At 39.2% G+C, this 20,591-nt stretch overlaps 1 protein-coding gene across 1 annotated transcript; it reads left to right on the forward strand.

Annotated features, from left to right (window-relative positions):
- Positions 1 to 770: 770 nt before the first annotated feature.
- On the forward strand, positions 771 to 1,700 carry LOC138079950 (olfactory receptor 2A2-like). The gene has a single exon (XM_068972753.1). It carries the CDS (start codon positions 771 to 773, stop codon positions 1,698 to 1,700), a length of 930 nt encoding a protein of 309 aa, XP_068828854.1.
- The last annotated feature ends 18,891 nt before the right edge of the window (positions 1,701 to 20,591 follow it).

Consider the following 20,591-nt stretch of genomic DNA (forward strand, 5'->3'; position numbering starts at 1 on the left):
TTAAATTACATTAGGGGGAAAAAAGAATGATTTTATAATGGAGATAGTTGTGATGAATCATCTTTACTGAGTGATGCAAGTTAGAGTCACCAACAATGGGACAAATTAATATCATGCAACTACTCATGGATGTTTTTCCTGAAGAGAGTGAATAATCTGAATCAAAAATGAGGAATTTTGTATTATTCCATCTGAGGAACACTCTAGTAAAGAAATACTCTTATTCCCTTCAAAAATATCAGTTTCATGAAACTCAAGGAAAGGTTGAGTATTCCAAATGAAGGAAAACTAAAGAGTGGGAGGACTAGTGAGAGAAAACTATAAATCGGGTTAATATGAAATTGCCTGATTTTAATAATTGTATTGTGGTGAGGTTAAATAAATATCTTTTCCCTTGGAGAAATAAATGAGAAATTTAAGGTAAATATGCATCATGTCTCCAATGTAAACTCAAGGGGTTCAGAAAGAAAGAATATTTTATATATGGAGAGAAAAAGAGAATAAAAAGGCAAATATAAAAAGAAATATTAAAATTCATTGAGTCTGGGTTTTTGTATATGGGAGTTCTTTGTACAATTCTTAATGCTTGTCTATCTTTAAATATGTTTCATATTAAAAGTTAAAGAGGTCATCGATTTTGAGGAGTAAGTAGGACAAGGACACAACCTTTGTCTGAGCTCATTTTGAGATGAGTAACTCCAATTTCCCCTGATTCTCCACCTCTGACTCCTCTTATCACATTTCATTCCTTGACAAGCTGTCATTAAGGAATGGGAAGTAACCAGTCATGGGTCACAGAATTCATCTTGGTAGGCTTCCATCTCAGTGCAAAGATGGAAAAGCTTCTCTCCTGGATCTTCTCCCTGTTTTATATCTTCAGTCTCCTGGCAAATGGCACGATCTTGGGACTCATCTGTCTGGACCTGAGACTGCACACCCCCATGTACTTCTTCCTCTCACATCTGGCCATCATCGACATGTCCTATGCTTCCAACAACGTCCCCAAGATGATGGCAAACTTAGTGAACAAGCACAGCACCATCTCTTTTGTCCCGTGCATACTGCAGACTTTTCTGTATTTGGGGTTTGCTGCTACCGAGTGCCTGATTTTGATGGTGATGTCCTACGATAGGTTTGTGGCGATCTGTCATCCCCTCCAGTACACTGTCATCATGAGCTGGAGAGTGTGCAGGGCCCTGGCTGCCACTTCCTGGGCATGTGGATTTATTCTGGCTCTGGTCCACGCAGTTCTCCTCCTAAGACTGCCCTTCTGTGGGCCCTGGGAAGTGAACCACCTCTTTTGTGAAATTCTGTCTGTCCTCAAGCTGGCCTGTGTTGACACATGGATCAACCAAGTGGTCCTCCTTGCCGCTTCTGTATTTGTCTTAGTCGGGCCCCTGTGCTTAATGCTAGTCTCTTACGTACACATCCTCTGTGCCATCCTGAAGATCCAGTCAAAGGAGGGCCGCAGAAAGGCCTTCTCCACCTGCTCCTCCCACCTCTGTGTGGTTGGACTCTTCTTTGGCATAGCCATGTTGGTTTATATGGTGCCAGACTCCAATCAACGAGAAGAGGAGGAGAAAATACTGTCCCTGTTTCACAGTCTCTTTAATCCATTGCTGAACCCTCTCATTTACAGCCTGAGGAATGCTCAGGTGAAGGGTGCCTTGTACAGAGCTCTGCAGAAGAGGTCCGTGTGAGAGGTACATACAGTGTTGTTTGGGGATTTTCTTTTAAAATGTGTGGTTTGCTAAAAGAAAAACTCAGAAGAATTTCCCAATGAGAAATTTGATATAAATATGGTAATTGTCCAAATTCTAGCTCAGGATATAAGGCAAAGACTTGGAAATTAGCACCTTTTGTCCCTTTGTCTTTCAGATCATTTCAGTCGCTCAGTCATGTCTGACTCTTTGCAACCCCATGAATCACAGCACACCAGGCCTGGCTGTCCATCACCAACTCCTGGAATTTACCCAAACTCCTGTCCATTGAGTTGGTGATGCCATCCAGCCATGTCATCCTCTGTCATCCCCTTCTCCTCCTGCCCCCAATCCCTTCCAGCATCAGAGTCTTTTCCAATGAGTCAACTCTTTGCATGAGGTGGCCAAAGTATTGGAGTTTCAGCTTCAGCATCAATCCTTCCAATGAACACCCAGGGCTGATCTCCTTTAGGATGGCCTGGTTGAACTACCCTTTGTCTTTAGGGACAGCTAAATTATCAGATTATTTAGTCTTTCTTAAGAAATACTGAACTCTATCTTTTAAAAGTAGGAATATTAATGAATGAAGAGAAAATGTAAGAAAATTACATTCTTATATTTTCCTGGCTTATGTACTTAGACATATATAACTTCTTATCACCTTCTAGTAGCTGGACACAATACAGTAAAATTAATGTCATAAGAGAAATCCTCCAAAGTAGAGTTGAAATTTCAATACAGAAAATATTGTAGTTAAGTTATTCTCACTTCACCAATTTTAAGGCCAGTGGATGAAGTAAGAGTTTAGAGAAACTCTAAATTCAGTGTGGAATACTTTAGAAGTAAAGAGAAAAAGTTAGAGAAAGTATTAGTTCAACGAGAATCTATGTAAACAAATATATAAAAGTTTAGGATTTGATCAAATGAAGAGAATTCATTAGTAATGGTTAAATTATACGGGAAGTATGGGTTTTGAGTACTGCTCAAACTTTACGTTTTCTCTTAGATTATGATGATTTCTAATAAGACAAGATTTAATCAGTTGAAGTTCCTGAAATTTTCATCACCAATATTTTTGTAGTTTTAACCAACCTGTCTGAAGATGGTTTAGGGTAGCACCAAGCAGAATGAGACAACTATGGTATAGCTGACATTATTTCTCATTTATGGTGGCAAAAGTTTCATGGATTTATGAAAACACATTAAACAACTGTCTCCATGATGCTGATGGAAATTATTACGATTGGATGTTTGCATATATTGCAAAATGATCACCTAAATAAGTCTAGTTACATTCATCACCATAGGTAGTTACAAAAATGTTTTTCTTGTGATGAAAACTTCTAAAATTTACTATCTTAGCAACTTTCAAGTATATAATATAGTATTATTAATCATAGTCACTACTCTGTAATATGCCCCCTTGACTTATTTATGTTATAACTGAAAGTTTATCACTCTTGACCCCCTTAGCCCATTTTGCCCACCCTCCACCCCCTTCCCCTGCTTCTGGGAACCACCAATCTATTCTCTATATCAACGAGCTCAGTTTTTGTTCTAATATTTGTTTTAGGTTACACATATAAGTGAGATTATATGGTATTTGTCTTTCTCCCGGACTTATTTTACTTATTATATGCCCTCAAGGCCCTTGCATGTTGTTGCCAATGGCAAAATTTCCTTCCCCCATTATATATACAATTTATTCATTGAGGGACGCTTAGGTTGTTCCACATCTTGGCTATTGTAAATAATGCTGCAATGAACATAGGGGTACATATGTCTTTTTGAGTTAGTGTTTTTGTTCTTTTGGATAAATACTCAAAAGTGGAATTGCTAGAGCATTTGGTAATACTATTTTTTTTAGGGAGAACCCTCCATACTGTTTTCATAGTGGCTATACCAATTTGGCACCCCACTCCAGTACTCTAGCTTGGAAAATCCCATGGACGGAGGAGCCTGGTAGGCTGCAGTCCATGGGGTCGCTAAGAGTCGGACAGGACTGAGCGACTTCACTTTCACTTTTCACTTTCATGCACTGGAGAAGGAAATGGCAACCCACTCCAGTGTTCTTTCCTGGAGAATCCCAGGGATGGGGGAGCCTGGTGGGCTGCCATCTATGGGGTCACACAGAGTCAGACACGACTGAAGTGACTTAGCAGTAGCAGCAGTATACCAATTTGCATTACCACCAACAGTGCACAAAGGTTCTCTTTTCTCCCCATCCTTGTCAACACTTGTTATTTCTTTGTTGTTGTTGTTGTTTAATAGATATTCTAATAGGTGTAAGATGGTATCTTATTGTGGTTTGTTTGTATTTCCCTAATGATTAGTGATATTAAACACCTTTCATTGTACCTATTGTCCATCTGTATGTCTTCTTTGGAAAAAATATTCCCATCCTCTGCCCACTTAAAAATTGGTTTCTCTCTCTCTCTCTTTTTTTTGCTATTGAGTTGCATGAGTTCTTTATATACTTTGGATACTAACCTCTTGTAAGATTTCCAAATATCTTCTCCCATTTGGTAGGTTGCCTTTTCATTTTGTTGATGGTTTCCTTTGCTATGCAGACTCTTTTCAGTTTTATATTAAATGCATCATAATGACATTGATTATTCACTATTTTCTGACAGGGCATGAAAATTTTATTTACCTCAAGAGTTAAATTCTAGATTAAGTACAAAATTGATCATAATTAACTTACATTTTAAAAATATATAGTGCCCAAAGCCTGAAATATACTATTTAACACTGTAAGTAGATATAATAGGTGTTAGAAAAGACAACCAGTCATAAAGGTGAAGTCCAGATTACTGCTCTAGACATTACACATAAATAAACACATAGAGTCACTTAGCCTGGCAGAAGATAATTATTTTTACAGACTTCTTTGTTGCAGGTTTTTTCCATAATTATTTTATGCTTAAATTGTTCACATGCTGCCAATGTATAATTATAATTATAATTTTAAAATAAAGGGAATCCTTAAAATATAAACTACCATTTTTAGAGTTAGAAGTTCTTCAAATAAAATAGTTCTGGAGAAGATCTAAGTGTTTCAATTCAGTGCTCCCAGTGAGAATTTAAAATTTGGTTAACTGTTGCCCAAAGTCAATACCTCAGATTCTAAAATGTCAGTCTATATATTTTGAATATGTTTAAGTATATTCAACAATATAAGCAATCCTTGTCAACTATAAAGTTATTCCAGTGAACTAAATGTTTATTTTTTCTGTATAATTGAAAATAGGAAAAATCATCATATGGTTATAATATTAAACATAGTGCATTTTTAGGTAAAAGTATAAACCATTTCTTCATTTTATTATTTCTTTTAAAGAAATAATGAATGAAAAATAAAACAGAAAGTAAAATTTAATGCTCTTAAAATAAGGTAATAAAAAAATAGCATCTCTAAACTATTATCTAGTTCAAAATTATTTTTAGAGTATAATTTTTTAGCATAATTTTATTTTCACACTTGTTCTTAGCTATACATTTTCCCTTCCATTCCTGTAATACTGTCAAGATGTTAGAGCTATATTTTTGTTGTTCTGATGTAGCTGTGAATACCATATTGTACGTTGCATTACTGGAAAGCTTACAGAAACTTTCTTTATAGGAGAGGGCCAGTATAGGAGCCTTCTGGTAATTGAAAGTTATGAAGTTTCTGCTGAGTCATAGTGGAGACAAATTCTACCCTGTATCCTGACTGAAAGTTCTCATTCTCACAGAAAAGGTCCTGGAAGAGGGAACGCACACCCACACACACACATTTGGACACAACACTGGCATTATACAAAACAATACAATAACCCAAATGTCAAGGATTCAGAGATGCATCAGGTTAAAAGAGCAGACACTGCTAGGTGGGAGTCAGAGAGACAAGTGAATGAACCCCATTTTCCCCTACTTATTTTGTGGCTGGAGTCAGTACTTAAACTATAGGACCCTCATGGTGAAATAGGAACAATCTTATGTCATAGAAAATTAACACCTGCCAATAAGATACTGCATCAGCACAGTGCTCAACACATAACATGCACTGAGAAAATGCTGTTCTCAAGTACATAATCTAGAGGCCAATGGTGAAGCCTGAAGCCTGAGGGTTGTCCCCAGTTGTGGACACGATATGAAGAGTCATGTGTCCAGCTGCCCAGAAGTAAGGCTCTCTCCACTTGAGCTCTGCCTCCAAAATCAGGGGCCCTGCTCTGGGGCCTCTCACAGCTGAAGAAGTAGTTGTGTTGGCAGCAGTTGTACACTTACTAGTTATCACTATTATGCCAGATTAGTATTGTTCATTCGCCTTCAGAGTCTTCGGAGATCTCTGGTTTCTTATCCCCAGCAAGGATCCTTTCATTCTTCTACTATCTGAGAAAGCAATATCTTTTATGGCCACAAGACAATGTCAGGGGCTCTGAAAAATCAAGGGAGGAATATCTTCTGTCCAGGTATGGTACCTTTTTTCCCCTTAAGAATAATGTAAAGAACCTGCTAGGTGACCAGCAACATTGACAGTTGATCCTTAAACAACATGGGCTTTTGAAAATCCACGTATAACTTATAGCTGGCCCTCCATACAGGTGGATCTTCTGTATGTGTGGATTCAATCAACCACAGATTGTGTAGCACCATAGTATTTACTTTTGAACAAATTTGCGTATAAGTGGGTCCACGCAGTTCAATCCCCATGCTGTTCGAGTGCTAACTGTACATGGGTAGGGGGCTCTCATTTCTCAAAAGAGGTGCTTCTCGGTCACTTTCTCTACCATTTTCTCAAATAAAGACTAATCTCAGTGCCTATGGTGTAGAACAGCAGTCCCCAACCTATTTGGCACCAGGAATTGGTTTCATGGAAGACGATTTTTCCACAGACAAGGTGGGGGTGATGGGTTGGGGATGATTCAAGCATGTTACATTTATTTTGTTTTCATTTATTTTACTTTATTTCAAGGGCTTCCCTGTGGCTCAGCTGGTAAAGAATCTGGCTGCAATGCAGGAGACCTGGGTTTGATCCCTGGGTTGGGAAGATCTCCTGGAGAAGGAAAAGGCTACCCACTCTGGTATTCTGGCCTGGAGAATTCCATGGACCGTATAGTCCATGGGGTTGCAAAGAGTTGGACATGACTGAGCAACTTTCACTTTCTGATTTCTATTATTACTACGTTAGCTCAACCTCAGATCGCTAGGCATTAGACCTTGGAGGTTGGGGACCCCTGGTGATAGAAGTTTCAATCCATGGACATATGACAAATATAAGTACACAAGAATCAGAGCAGGTAGTGGGCAATACAATTCAATAGAAGAAACTGACCTAGGCTTTAATTCGAAGCCCCAATGGCTCTAGAGGTAAGAACCTGTCTGCCAATGCAGGAGACACAGGAGACATGGGTTTGATCCCTGGGTAGGGAAGATCCCCTAGAGAAAGAAATCGCAGTTCACTCCAGTGTCCTTACCTGGGAAATTCCACAGACAGAAAAGCCTGGCTGGCCACAGTCCATGGGATTGAAGCCCCACGGAGTCTAGAGCCTGCCAGGCCACAGTCCAAAGCTGGCTACAGTCCAGCTTTAATTACCTGGCCCAGGTGGTTCATTCCCTTCTACTGGCGTTCTCTAAAGTTTAACTTATTTACAATTATCTGTCATTGTTTCATCCCTGACAAAGCACAACCTGATTAGTGGTGAATCAAGCAGTGGGACAGGATATCAATTAGTAACCATTTATTGAGCACAGTCGTTGAATGCAGATTCCTGAGTTCAAATCCAAGCTCTGGTACTTACCAGGCACTGTGTCTGGGCTGGTTACTTAAACAGTGACTCAGTCTCAATCTCTGACTCAGTTCTATCATCTGTAAAATGGGAAGAATTGCACTTGGCTCATAGGGTAATCATGCAGATTGGGTTAACTTTTGTAACTGCATAGGGCATGCATAAACATAGCAGGAACTGTGTGTTTCACTGGTAAATCACATAGAATAAATAAATCTACCATAGCTTGGCATTGTGGTAGGATCAGAATTCAAGAATAGAAAACTTTCCCCTTTAATGTATCTTCCCAACCCAGGGATCGAACCCAGATCTCCCACACTGTGGGCATACGCTTTACCCTCTGAGCGACCAGGGAAGCCCAGAGTTTTGATTAGTCAGTCATAGACCTTGGAAGACTCTAAAGGGATAGTTGTGTTTTTCCAGCCTTATTTTTTCATTTGGGGAAGAAATTATTTCCCCCACTTTTTAGATGAAGCAATCAGGAATATTCAGGAAGTTTAAATTACTGATCAAAAGTGAAAAAAGTAAAAAAGAACTCAATGAGAAGAGAGGAACTAGAAACTGAGGAAGGAGTTGTCTTAAACCTGTAGTGAGACAGGCCTTTTTGGAAGAGGCAATTCACAGCCCCTGCTGCAAGTGATTAGAATTCTGATAAAATTTCAACAGTTTTCTAAGACACTTTGATAATCTTTCAAGATCCTTTCTAGGAATGTAGGGTTGCCCACTCAGCTGACTATCAGTTTTGGAACTTACTTGCATTTTAGTCCATTTTGAGACTAATCTAATCACATTTAACCAGACATTTCTTTATGGTTATTGCCTCCCTTTTTTCCTACAAAACGCTTTTACCAGCAGGGGGCATCTTTGAGTGAGGTTTATACAGTGTCAGTCACTCGGTGCTGTCCAAATCTGTGTCACCATGGGCTATAGCCCACCAGGCTCCTCTGTCCACGGGATTCTCCAGGCAAGGACACTGGAGAAGGTTGCCATTTCCTTCTCCAGGGGATCTTCTTGACCAGGAATCAAACTTAGGCCCCCTGTATTGACAAGAAGATTCTTTACCGTCTAAACCATCAAAGAAGCCCAGCAACTTCTCATTTACCAGCATATTTGAAATGAAACTGTGATGTGGGCATGAAATTATTTTATTGGAGAAGTTGTCTTTAAATATATATGTATTTCCCGACTTAATACAGCATTCCTTTCTATATTCTTTATGATTCTTACTCCTTGCTGCTTCTTATTAATCCTAAAACTCATGGATCCATTGAATTGGAAGAAATATTAAGGATCAGCTTGACCAAATTTCTTCATTGAAAGCATAAGCATCTTCTCAACTGCAGCCATGGAGACTCAAAGAGATCTTTAACCAAATGTAAGTATCTTGAATAAGTCATTATTTATCTTTTATATGGGCAAACTTTCTTTTTCTATTTTCAGTGGATTTATTTATTATTTATTTATTGTCTTTCCCTTTCCCATACAGGTTCCAGACAAGAGCAAAAGTAAGTTCTCTTCTTTCTCTCTCTCTTTCAAAGGATAAGTCAAGGGAAGACATGAGACAGCAGTGGTTCTCAAACCTTAGTTTGTACCAGAACCACTTGGAGAATTTTTAAAACTCTGATTGCTGGGCTCCACTCTGCGGTCTCTGATTCCGTAAATTTAGAGTGAGGTCCAAGATTTTGCATTTTAAACAAGTTTCCAGGTGATGAAGATGGTGCCAGTCAAGGAATAGCCCATAAGATAAGCTACCTCAAAGGAAAATCCCTCTTTGATCATCCCTGAGAGAGGGGGTGGACTGAGAGAGATGTATAATCCAAAGGCATGATGTTGGGAGACTCTTGGACTGGAGGGGAAGGTGCTGAGTAGATAGAGGGTTAAAGGATGTGGTGGGAGAGGGTGTCAGGAAGATTCCTGGAGGGCTTCGATGGGAAGTTCCATATGCTAGTCAGGTTCTCACCCTAAGAAGCCACTTTTGATTCTCTACCATCTGGCACTCTTTGTAAGGACTGGAGTGTATCTTTGCAAACTGGGAAAAGAACTGGTTGAAGGTATTTTGAAACTGCCTTAGGAAAAGGTCAAGACTCTCCTCTTCTGAGCTTCATAGGCAAAGTGGTGGGGAGACAGATCCACTCTTCAGTTCAGTTCCGTCCAGTTGCTCAGTTGTGTCCGACTGTTTGCGACCCCACGGACTGCAGCACACCAGACTTCCCTGTCCATCACCAACTCCTGGAGCTTACTCAAACTCATGTCCATTGAGTCGGTGATGCCATCCAACCATCTCATCCTCTGTTGTCCCCTTCTCCTCCTGCCTTCAATCTTTCCCAGCATCAGGGTCTTTTCAAATGAGTCAGCTCTTCGCATCAGGCGGCCAAAGTATTGGAGTGTCAGCTTCAGCAGCAGTCCTTCCAATGAATATTCAGGAGTGATTTCCTTTAGGACAGACTGGTTGGATCTCCTTGGAGGGGAAAGTATCTTTGTTGGTTCCTCAAATCCAGAGTCCCCTCCCCAGCCCCAAAGGCCTTGTTCAACAAGACAAAGCGGTGGGGAAAATGAATGCAACTTGACTGTAATGTGGATTCCTTCTCCCCCTTCTAATTTCCTGCAGGTGGGATAGATCTAAGAAAGGCCAGCTTCTCTTAATCAAAACGATCCTCCCTAATGTTCTCCTATTTAAAGGTTATTTGGGGAACAGAATGAAATTTGATTTAACAAAGGCATCGCTCCCTGCCCCCACCCCCGCCCCCAACATCTAGTAACATCTTCGGAGTTATTTTAACCAGTGTTCCCAGCATCAAACGTTGTCACCACATCACACGGGGAACCTAACAAAACTAGCTGGCCAGGACTCTACTCCAGGCCCTCTTCCTCAGAATGAGGATGCTGTAGTCTGGCATCTGAATTGTTAAAAGTTCCCAGGTGATTTTGATGTGCCCTTTAAGGGTCAAAAAAAAACCCCCAAAAAAACAACAACAAAAACCAATTCCCCCCCCCCCGCCTCCAAAACCCACCCCATCCCCCCCACCCCCTACCCCCCACCCCACCCCTACCCCCATCCCCCACCCCACCCCTACCCCCATCCCCCACCCCCCGCCTCCAAAACCCAGTAGCTAGTCACTGCTTTCTGAAGCCTTTAATCCGGGTAGGGAAGAAACGCTTTAACCACTGGCCCGTTTAGGCAGAGGAAAAGCTGCAGGAGGTGCTGAGCTTAGGGAAAAAGAAATAAGACTGTAAGTGGGAGAGCTCTTCCGAAAAGGAGCCGCCATTACTGACCAAGAAACTTTGGCAGAAACATCCAGAATTGTACTAAAAATTGCTGCTGTAAGTCACCAGAGTCTTCAATCAGCTGTGTCTTTGAGAAACACAACAAAGAAAACTTCAGTTTTCCCAAGTCCACGGAGTTTCCGTTCCAGCTCTGAACCTGCAGTGAGTGAGGGAGAGACTGAAGGTAAGGGCCTGAAACTTTTACCTCCAGTCTTTCTTTACTTAAGGGCATAGTTTGCCGTTATTCAAAGGGCTACCCTAATTATGGCTTCTTTATAACTGGCAGACTGCTCTTGGGGCGCTTAAAGGCATCAGCACTTGGAAGATGCCCAAAAAAGAGAACAGTGGTTATTTCATGTGACATGAGGTGTTTGTTTGTTTGTTTGTTTAAACTTTGCTAAGAGTTGTGGTTTGAATTTGTCTTGGAGGGAAATGGGATGCATTGATAATAACTTTGGTAACTTGTGTCTCTTACCTGGTGAATAGAACACAAATCTGAAATATTTGGTTAAAGTCTCTGCTTATTCAAAAATTTAAAGAAATAAATTTCACTGATTCACATTGTAAATAAACTCCACATCCTTAACTGTAGAAGAAGCTATTTCTTTTCTAATGCTTTTCTCTTGTGTAGCTGTTTTTGACTAGTTGACTCAAAGAGTCTGGATAAAATGTCTCGAAAAATGGGCTTCTATGGATAACATGAAATGCTTAAGTATTTTTCTTAATCTGTACTCTTCATTCCTGGAGGTAGCTTTGTATTTTTCACTAATTATGATGGGCAGAATTTTCCCTCCATATCTGGTACTCAGAAATTTTGTGTGTGTGTGTGTACATGTGTTTTCCTCAAAGGCTTAAATGCTTGGAAGTTTTTTCTCCCCCTTCCTATAAAGAACATGTGGGCTTCCCTGATAGTTCAGTTGGTAAAGAATCTGCCTGCAATGCAGGAGACCCCAGTTCGATTCCTGGGTCAGGAAGATCCGCTGGAAGAGGGATCAGCTACCCATTTCGGTATTCTTGGGTTCCTTTGTGGCTCAGCTGGTAAACAGTCCACTATGGTGTGGGAGACCTAGGTTCAGTCCCTGGGTTGGGAAGATCCCCTGGAGAAGGGAAATGCTACCCACTACAGTATTCTGGCCTGGAGAATTCCCTGGACTGTATAGTCCATGAGTTCACAGAGTCAGACACAGCTGAGTGACTTTCACAAAGAACATGTGGATTCTCAAGATCAGAATTATTTTCAAAGTAACATCTCTATGCCTAGTAGTGACTCACTTATAAGCCAGCTGGTCTCTCTTAATAAGTCTCTCATATAACCATCTTTAAATTTGGGTTTTTTTTAAATCCACATTTCTTTTCAAAACCCTGTAAATGATAGATAGCCAAAGTTCTGGTTCATCAAATCCAAATTCTAATTATAGGCATTCACGTTCCATCTTCTGGTGGCACAAGTTTCATTTCTCATGCTTTTTCACCAGGGTGGTCTCCTCAAGTGTTTAAACAGCAAGACTCCTTGTTTATTTATTATCCCCTCATTCCTGTGGCTTTCCATGCCAGGTGGCTGCCACATCTTTCCTAATGACAGCTGCCTGCCATAGCTTCCACCAGCCCCATGAGGACCATTGTCTCAGTGTAAATGCTCCCCCCACCCAAACCACCCAAACCACCCACTTGTTTGAAGAAATGGAACACAGAAAAATACTTCACTGTAAAACTGGCAACCCTTCTGCGTTTGAGTGTCTTTAAAATGCCCCCTTGCCCCCTTGTAGCCAACCAAGGACCGCCAACTGTCCTTAAAGTTCAATTAGAAAGACCTCTCCACTTCAAAAAAGAAAATCCCTCCCATGGTAGGGTGTTTGCCGCTCAGAGACTTGTCTCAGTGTTTCCTCTTTTTACTGTAGAAACTGACTCTCCTTGCTACTGTACCTCTACTGACATAAAGGTAACAGCAGATGGATTTGCCCCAAAAGTCTACGATTAAAACCCCAGGTCTCTTGCACTGCAGGCAGATTCTTTACTGTCTGAGCCACCAGGGAAGCTTACACTTTCAAAAATTGTGTCTCAGACTTAGTTTTGTCTTTGACAGCAATCATCTAAATTCTATCAACTTTTCAGAAGTCCTTTTGGTTCCAACCTCTCTATAGCCATCCAGCACTCAGCTTCCCCTTTCCTGTGTTACATACGTCACCCCACCACCCCACCCCCAGACTCATCCCTACACACCCCTACTCCCTCTGCAGGAACTGGGAAGTCACAGTGAGGAGCTGATGGGAGGGCTGCTGTCTCTTCTCTTGTTTTCTCCCTGTGTTTCCTCTCTACCATTTCTCTTTCTCCCTCCCTTATTTTCTCTCCACTTCCTTTTTGTTTTAAAATATCCATAAACTGAACCTAAGCATAGATACACAATGTCCTGTCAATAAATGTTTGAGTATGGTCATACTCATCTTCAAGGGCAGTGAGAACAAAGCTAGCCACATTACCATGTTGTTTTGCATATGCAATATTTAGTCACAATATAGAATGTTTAATATCCCTTATACATTATTAGGAACAACATCAATAGTTCAAATATTCATGTAAATAATATTACATTTTTTAAAACTTAAAAATTTTGTAAATATTCTTAAAAAACAATACTTCTGTCTATTATCCTAATCAGCTGATCTATATCTTTAGTGTTTGAATAGTAATCACAAGTGCTTGACCTATAGTGAAGTCTTACTAAATATTTTTGAAGGAACACAAGTATGAAAAAATGGCTGAATGAATGAAGTAGTAATCATAATATATGTTATAAATAAGGAAAAGGACTTACCGATAGGAAAGTGTTAGGAGTTTGGGAGGAGAAATAAACACAGAATTTGAACAGCTGTCAAGGCCAATATGGTGCTGTATATGTACAATTCTAATTCCCTGTTTTGATGGACATTATAGTTAATGCTTATCAGTTGTGAAAGAAGCAGCTTGATGTATATTACTTATCAACAGTCCTTTAAACAATAAAACATATCTACTGTCCTGTAGAAAGCAACTTTTCTCATTGAAATTACTAAGCATCCTGAGGAGAGAAAAGAGAAAATGCAAATATCAGGAATTTATTTTTAATGTAAAATGTTATTATAATAATATCTGGAAAATATTCCCTAGCTTGATTATTAATTTCAAAAATAGAAACACTCTTTCTAAAGGTTTATAACCCATGATACTACTTTGCATAATATTATACCTGCAGTAGGGACTGAAACAGAAGCTTTTTAAATAAAGGGTGGAGTAAATGAGATTAAAAGCTCTTCCAATTCTGATTAAGGATTTATTTTCATAAGCTTCTTTGTTTGAGGTTGTATTACTTACTATTATTTTCTAAAATAATTTGCCTTTCATTGTATTTATTTAATTGGAGGATAATTGCTTTACAGTGTGTTGGTTTCTGCCAAACAACAATCATTATATTTTAAACTGAAATACACTTGACATAGAACATTTTGTAAATTTAAGGTGTACAGTGTTCATTTGTTACATTTGTATGTTGTAATGTGATTGTCATTGTAACAATAATTAGCACCTCTTTCACAATACATAATTATCCTTTTTTATAGTGGTTAAAGTATTAAAGTCTAGCAGCTCACCAAGTTCAATTATAATATACTGTTGTTGTCTGTATTAACTATACTGTCCATCAGGTCTCTAGGGCTGATTTACTACTCACTGTTAAATTTGTACCCTAAGCAACATTGATCCTAGCCTCTTTTCCAAATCCCCTGGTAACCCCCATTTTACTCTCTTTTTATGAAGTCTGTCTTGTCGAGATTCTTCATATCAGTGATACCATACTTGTCTTTCTTGGTCTGGTTTATCTTAGCATAGTATTCTCGTGGTCCACCCATGTTTTTCCAAATGGCAGAATGTCCTCCTTTCTCATGGCTGAATATGTATATATATGACATCTTTATCCATTTATCCAATGATGAGCACTTATGTTGTCTCCCTGTCTTGGCTATGGAGATCAATGCTGCAGTAAACATGGTGGGGCGGGGCATGTGTCTTTTTGAAATCCTGTTTTCATCTCCTTTGGGATTATAACCAGAAAAGGAATTGCTGCATCATATCATGGTTCTATTTTTAATTCCTTAAAGAACCTCCATATGATTTTTCGTAATGGTTGAACCAACTTTCATTCCCACCAAGAGCATATAAAGTTTCCTTCCCACCCGCCCCCCCCCCACATCCTCTCTAGCACTTGTTGTCTCTTATCTTCTTGATGATAACCAATTGCATGGGATTCCTCACATAAGTGAAAGGCTGGCCTTTGCTAAGCACAAACTAGTGACTCAATAATAACAGCAGAGAAGTTGGGAAAAATGCATAGATTTAGTAACTGTGAAAGCTCCAGTACTTTGGCCACCTGATGAGAAGAGTCAGCTAATTGGAAAAGACCCTGATGCTGGGAAAAATTGAAGGCAAAAGGAGAAGTGGGTGGCAGAGGATGAGATGATTGAATAGTATCACTGACTCAATGGACATGAGTTTAAACAAACTCTGAGAAATAGTGAAGGACAGGGAAGTCGGCATGCTTCAGTCCATGGTGTCACAGAGAGTTGGACATGACTTAGCAACTGAACAGCAACAAAATATGAATGTGACAGTAGAGACTGTGAACATTGTCATGTGATTGCTCTTATGTTCTCAGCTACTATCATTCAGCTGCTGAAAGTGTGAGTGAGAGAATAGGTGGGAGATTTAAAGAGTGAGAAAACAGGGCATTTTCATCTGTGAGAGAAGACTAGAGAAATTTAGTATGATTTATAGTAGTAAGTAAACTCTTGATGAAAGTGAAAGAGGAGAGTGAAAAAGTTGGCTTAGAGCTCAACATTCAGAAAACGAAGATCATGGCATCCGGTCCCATCACTTCATGGGAAATAGATGGGGAAAGAGTGAAAACAGTGTCAGACTTTATTTTTTTAGGCTCCAAAATCACTGCAGATGGTGACTGCAGCCATGAAATTAAAAGATCCTTACTCCTTGGAAGGAAAGTTATGACCAACCTAGATAGCATATTCAAAAGCAGAGACATTACTTTGCCGACTAAGGTCCGTCTAGTCAAGGCTATGGTTTTTCCTGTGGTCATGTATGGATGTGAGAGTTGGACTGTGAAGAAAGCTGAGCGCTAAAGAATTGATGCTTTTGAACTGTGTTGTTGGAGAAAACTCCTGAGAGTCCCTTGGACTGCAAGGAGATCCAACCAGTCCATTCTGAAGGAGATCAGCCCTGGGATTTCTTTGGAAGGAATGATGCTAAAGCTGAAACTCCAGTCCTTTGGCCACCTCATGTGAAGAGTTGACTCATTGGAAAAGACTCTGGTGCTGGGAGGGATTGGGGGCAGGAGGAGAAGGGGACGACCGAGGATGAGATGGCTGGATGGCATCACGGACTCAATGGATGTGAATCTGAGTGAACTCTGGGAGTTGGTGATAGACAGGGAGGCCTGGCGTGCTGCAATTCATGGAGTCACAAAGAGTCAGACACGACTGCGACTGACCTGAACTGATAGCAGTAAGAGCCAAATTAATGTGAATACTCATGAATTTGAAGGGATCTCAGGTATTATGATTGCATGCTTTCTCTAGATCTGACAAAGCCATCCATCATCCAAGTTTAACATTTAGATGTTTAAAACAGAGAGATTACAATGGATTCTCTAAATATAGGATATGTATTTAGGGGAAATATTTTAGAAAGTGGACAAATACTTGGGGAGTAGCTTGAAACCCAAAGAAGTCAGGAAAGCACTGAGGGACTGGGTTCAATCTCCATTTTTTCCAACTAAAAAGTAGTATTTGCAATGGGAATTAATAGAAACTTTTATATTAACACTTTTCAGCAAAACTGTACTCCCAAAGGAAAATACAGTCCTTGGATGGGTTGGCTTAACAAGCTCCATGGGGGTAACATTTATTACATCATAAAACTTTCCAAAAGTAGGATATGGGGAGGAGCAATTTCAAGAAAATTACACTACACATACATATCCTTGGGGATTTTACTGTGGGACATGGTTCATAATGTATGGCTGAGATCTATTAAATTCCTATATCAACATCCTCTTGATGAAGGACAACCTGCAATTCTAACATAGTTCTTACTTCTCAGCATAAGCAGGCATGCACACACACTCACACACTCATCACTCATACATGCACACACATGCACACTGACAGCAAGCTGAAGACCCAAGAGGAGAGGGGTAGGTTTTGCTCTAGTCTGTAGGGAAGACAGAATGGTGAGCAGACGCTTAGTAATTTGTTCCCTGGACTCGACAGGAATGCCTCTGGGGATGGGCTGGTTTTAAGTGATCAGACTCTAAACCCTCACTTTTAGATGATCCTGAGCACCCTGAGTTCTTCTCTGTCAGGACAGAAAAGGTGTCTGGGACTCAACCATCCACTGCACTCACTCCAGGGAACAGGTGACTCAGCTCCAGCCATTCCCCATCTCTGTGAGTTTTCCTCTACATTCCAGCCCAAATTGAGAAAAATAACCAGAAATAGTAGCAGCTCCCAGTTATATAAATCCTTGCTTATACATTGATTAATGGTTTAAGAAGAGCAGGAGAGAAGGCTGGCAGAATCATCAGGTTCAGGAAAAAGAAAAAAAAACACACTCCTTTGAAGACCCCTTTCTTGCTCTGTGCTGGGGTCTCAGAGTCACATCTGATGTCCACATCTGATATCATATCTGATACCCACATGTGATATCTGTGGATATCAGATGTGACTGATATAAGTTTCTTACTCCTCCTAGTCAGAGCCCCTCCCTGGTGCCCCACGTGTGGGCAGAAGCTGGTGAAACTCAGTGTCCCTGAATCGTAGCATCAAACTAAAAGGGACATAAGATCATCTAGAGCGCTTGCCTCCCTTACATGTGATGAAGCCAGAGGTGCTACGTGACTTGTCCTTCGCTGTCTTTCATTTCTTCCGTGGCTGAGAACCACCTGCTCCTTCTACATCCTAGGTATGTCCTCCTGCCAGGGAAGTGAGAACACTGGGGCGCCTTTCCTTTCTGCTCAGCAGAGAGGTGTTAGCGAGTGGCTGGGAGAAACCCTCGAGCCATTTGATAAAGATCCTGTTATTTTTCCTTTTGTAGCAAGGAAGCTGGTACCTGTACCAATTTAGCTTACCATGATTTGCTTCCAGAATTTCTCTTCAGGGATGGTTGTCCTCATCTGAGGATAACTAAACCTGATATTCTTCACAAGGATATATAATAATTTTCAGAATATCTTAATTACTAATTCCTTCCATGATATAAAGTCCAAGCATAGGAATTAAGACCATATATATCATCTATCTTTAGATATTTTTCTCATATTATTGAGGAATATGTTAGTGTTTTAGAAACCAGGCTTTGGCCATGAGTGATAAAAGTCACATCATAGTTTGCAACATTTTGTAATTGAAAATTATGATGTTAATTACATAATAATATTGTTTAACCTGGAATAACTGTGTTGGTAAAGACATCTCTGTATAATTGATGGTGTAGTTCTTTAAATAACAAGTCATTCCTTCTTGTCATTCATCTAGGAAACAGAAGCACCTCTTTGAGCCCCAAAGTGAGAAGAAACTATAGATTAGAAGCAAAGTGAGAAATTCATATCTTAGACTTAATTAAAACCATATATGTGAAAAGATGTCTTAAGGAGAAAATGCCTGTAGAATGAACCTCAGGAAATGTATTTTATATCAGGTTTGTCTAAATTGTATTAAAATGTGAGAATCAACGTGATAAAAGTAGAAAAGTTGAAGTGGAACAACTTCACAGGAAAGGTGAACTTGAGGTTACAGTTCTGATTGTTAAATTAGGATCTTTTCCCACTGAATGGTTTCTTCTAGGGCTGATATGTTTTGATTTTTTTTTTTTTGACTTGTTTGCTTTTTATAAATGATGATGATGGTGATGGATATAGGTAGAAAGATGATAGAAATCTGAGAACTTCCATGTCTAGGAACATGCAATAAGAAAATAATAAAATATATATGCAAAAAATATGTATAAAATTGAATCTATGCCATTACATTACATTTAACTGGTTAGACGGTAATGTATTAAATCAATTAAAATATTTGTATGCAATAAAATAGCATGCAAATGTTTAAAGTATATTGCATTGAAACATTTTGATATGGAAAATGTACCTGGCATGATTTAAATGAGAGAAATAAAACTGTTTATATAATTTAATTATATTTTTAAAAACATACATACAGTGAATAATGGAAAACTATATGTACAAGTTATTAACAATGATCACTTTTGGCCATAGGTTTCACACATGTATTATTTTATGGAATGTCATGTTTTACTAAGACTTAGGAAAACTTGATGTCAAAATTTCCTATGAGATAAATGCTACTTTGTTCACAGAATGAATCAGACCATTGAAATTTTAATGTGTAATTCTAAAATTTCTAAGAGCCTAGCATTATCTAAATACAAAGAAAACCAAAAAGTGTAAATAATTTTAATTCTAAATATACTTTTGCCTAAAAGGTAAACTTTCATATAATATTTATATCATTTTCTTCAATAGTAGTGTTAAATTAGTGATGTTCTCCAAAAGAAGTCGGTAAACATGCGTTAGGATTAGACAAGTGAAGCTGAGAATTCATTATTCAGTTAACAACTTAGGTACTCTTCCAAATTGTATATGGTTTCTGTTGAATGAGAATATTAGAAATTTGGCAACAATCCTGATAAATATATTAATAACTTAATATCCAATAAATCCAGATACTGATTTAAAAACATGATTCTTCAATAAGAAACCAACTTTCTTTTTTACTCATATAGATGAACTTTATTTTTTCCCCCTTTTTAAAAAAGTTTTAGTTGGAGGATAATTAGCTTACAATATTGTCTTGGTTTCTGCCATATATCAACATGAATCAGCCATAGGTATACATATGTCCCTTCCCTCTTGAACTTTCATCTCACCCATCTAAGTGGTCACAGAGAACTGGATTTGAGCTCCCTGCATCATACAGCAAATTTTATATACGGTAATGTATATGTCTCAATGCTACTCTCTCAAACTGTCCTGCCCTCTCCTTCCCCCCACTGTGTCCACAAATCTGTTCTTTATGTCTGCATCTCTTTTGCTGTCCTGCAAATAAGTTCATGAGTACCATTTTTCTAGATTCTGCATATATGCATTAATATACAATATTTATTTTCTCTTTCTGAATTGCTTCACTCTGTATAATAGACTCTTAAGTTCATGCAGCTCATTAGAACTGATTCCAATGTATTCCTTTTTATGACTGAATAGCATTCCATTGTGTATATATGCGCCACAGCCTCTTTATCCATTCATCTGTTAAAGGGCCTCTAGGTTGTTTTCATGTCCTAGCTATTGTAAATAGTGCTGTGGGGAACATTGGGGTACATGTGTCTTTTTCAATTATGGAGAAACTAAATGTTTTTAGTGAAATAACTTGATTCAAAGGTGAAGTAAAAAAAATCTACAAGATAAGGACAGAATAATTTAAGGCAGAAGGAATAAAGTACTTAAAATTATGAATTCAGTTCAGTTCAGTCGCTGTCATGTCCGACTCTTTGCTACCCCATGGACTGCATGCAGCATGCCAGGCCTCCCTGTCTATAACCAACTCCAAGAGTTTACTCAAACTCATGTGCATTGAGTTCATGATGCCATCTAACCATTTCATCCTCTGGCGTCCCCTTCTCCTCCCACCTTCAATCTTTCCCAGCATCAGGGTCTTTTCCAATGAGTTAGTTCTTCGCATCAGGTAGCCGAAGTATTGGAGTTTCAGCTTCAGCATCAGTCCTTCCAATGAATGTTCAG

Source organism: Capricornis sumatraensis, chromosome 5 (assembly GCF_032405125.1).
Source record: "Capricornis sumatraensis isolate serow.1 chromosome 5, serow.2, whole genome shotgun sequence".
Taxonomy (NCBI): Eukaryota; Metazoa; Chordata; class Mammalia; order Artiodactyla; family Bovidae; genus Capricornis; species Capricornis sumatraensis.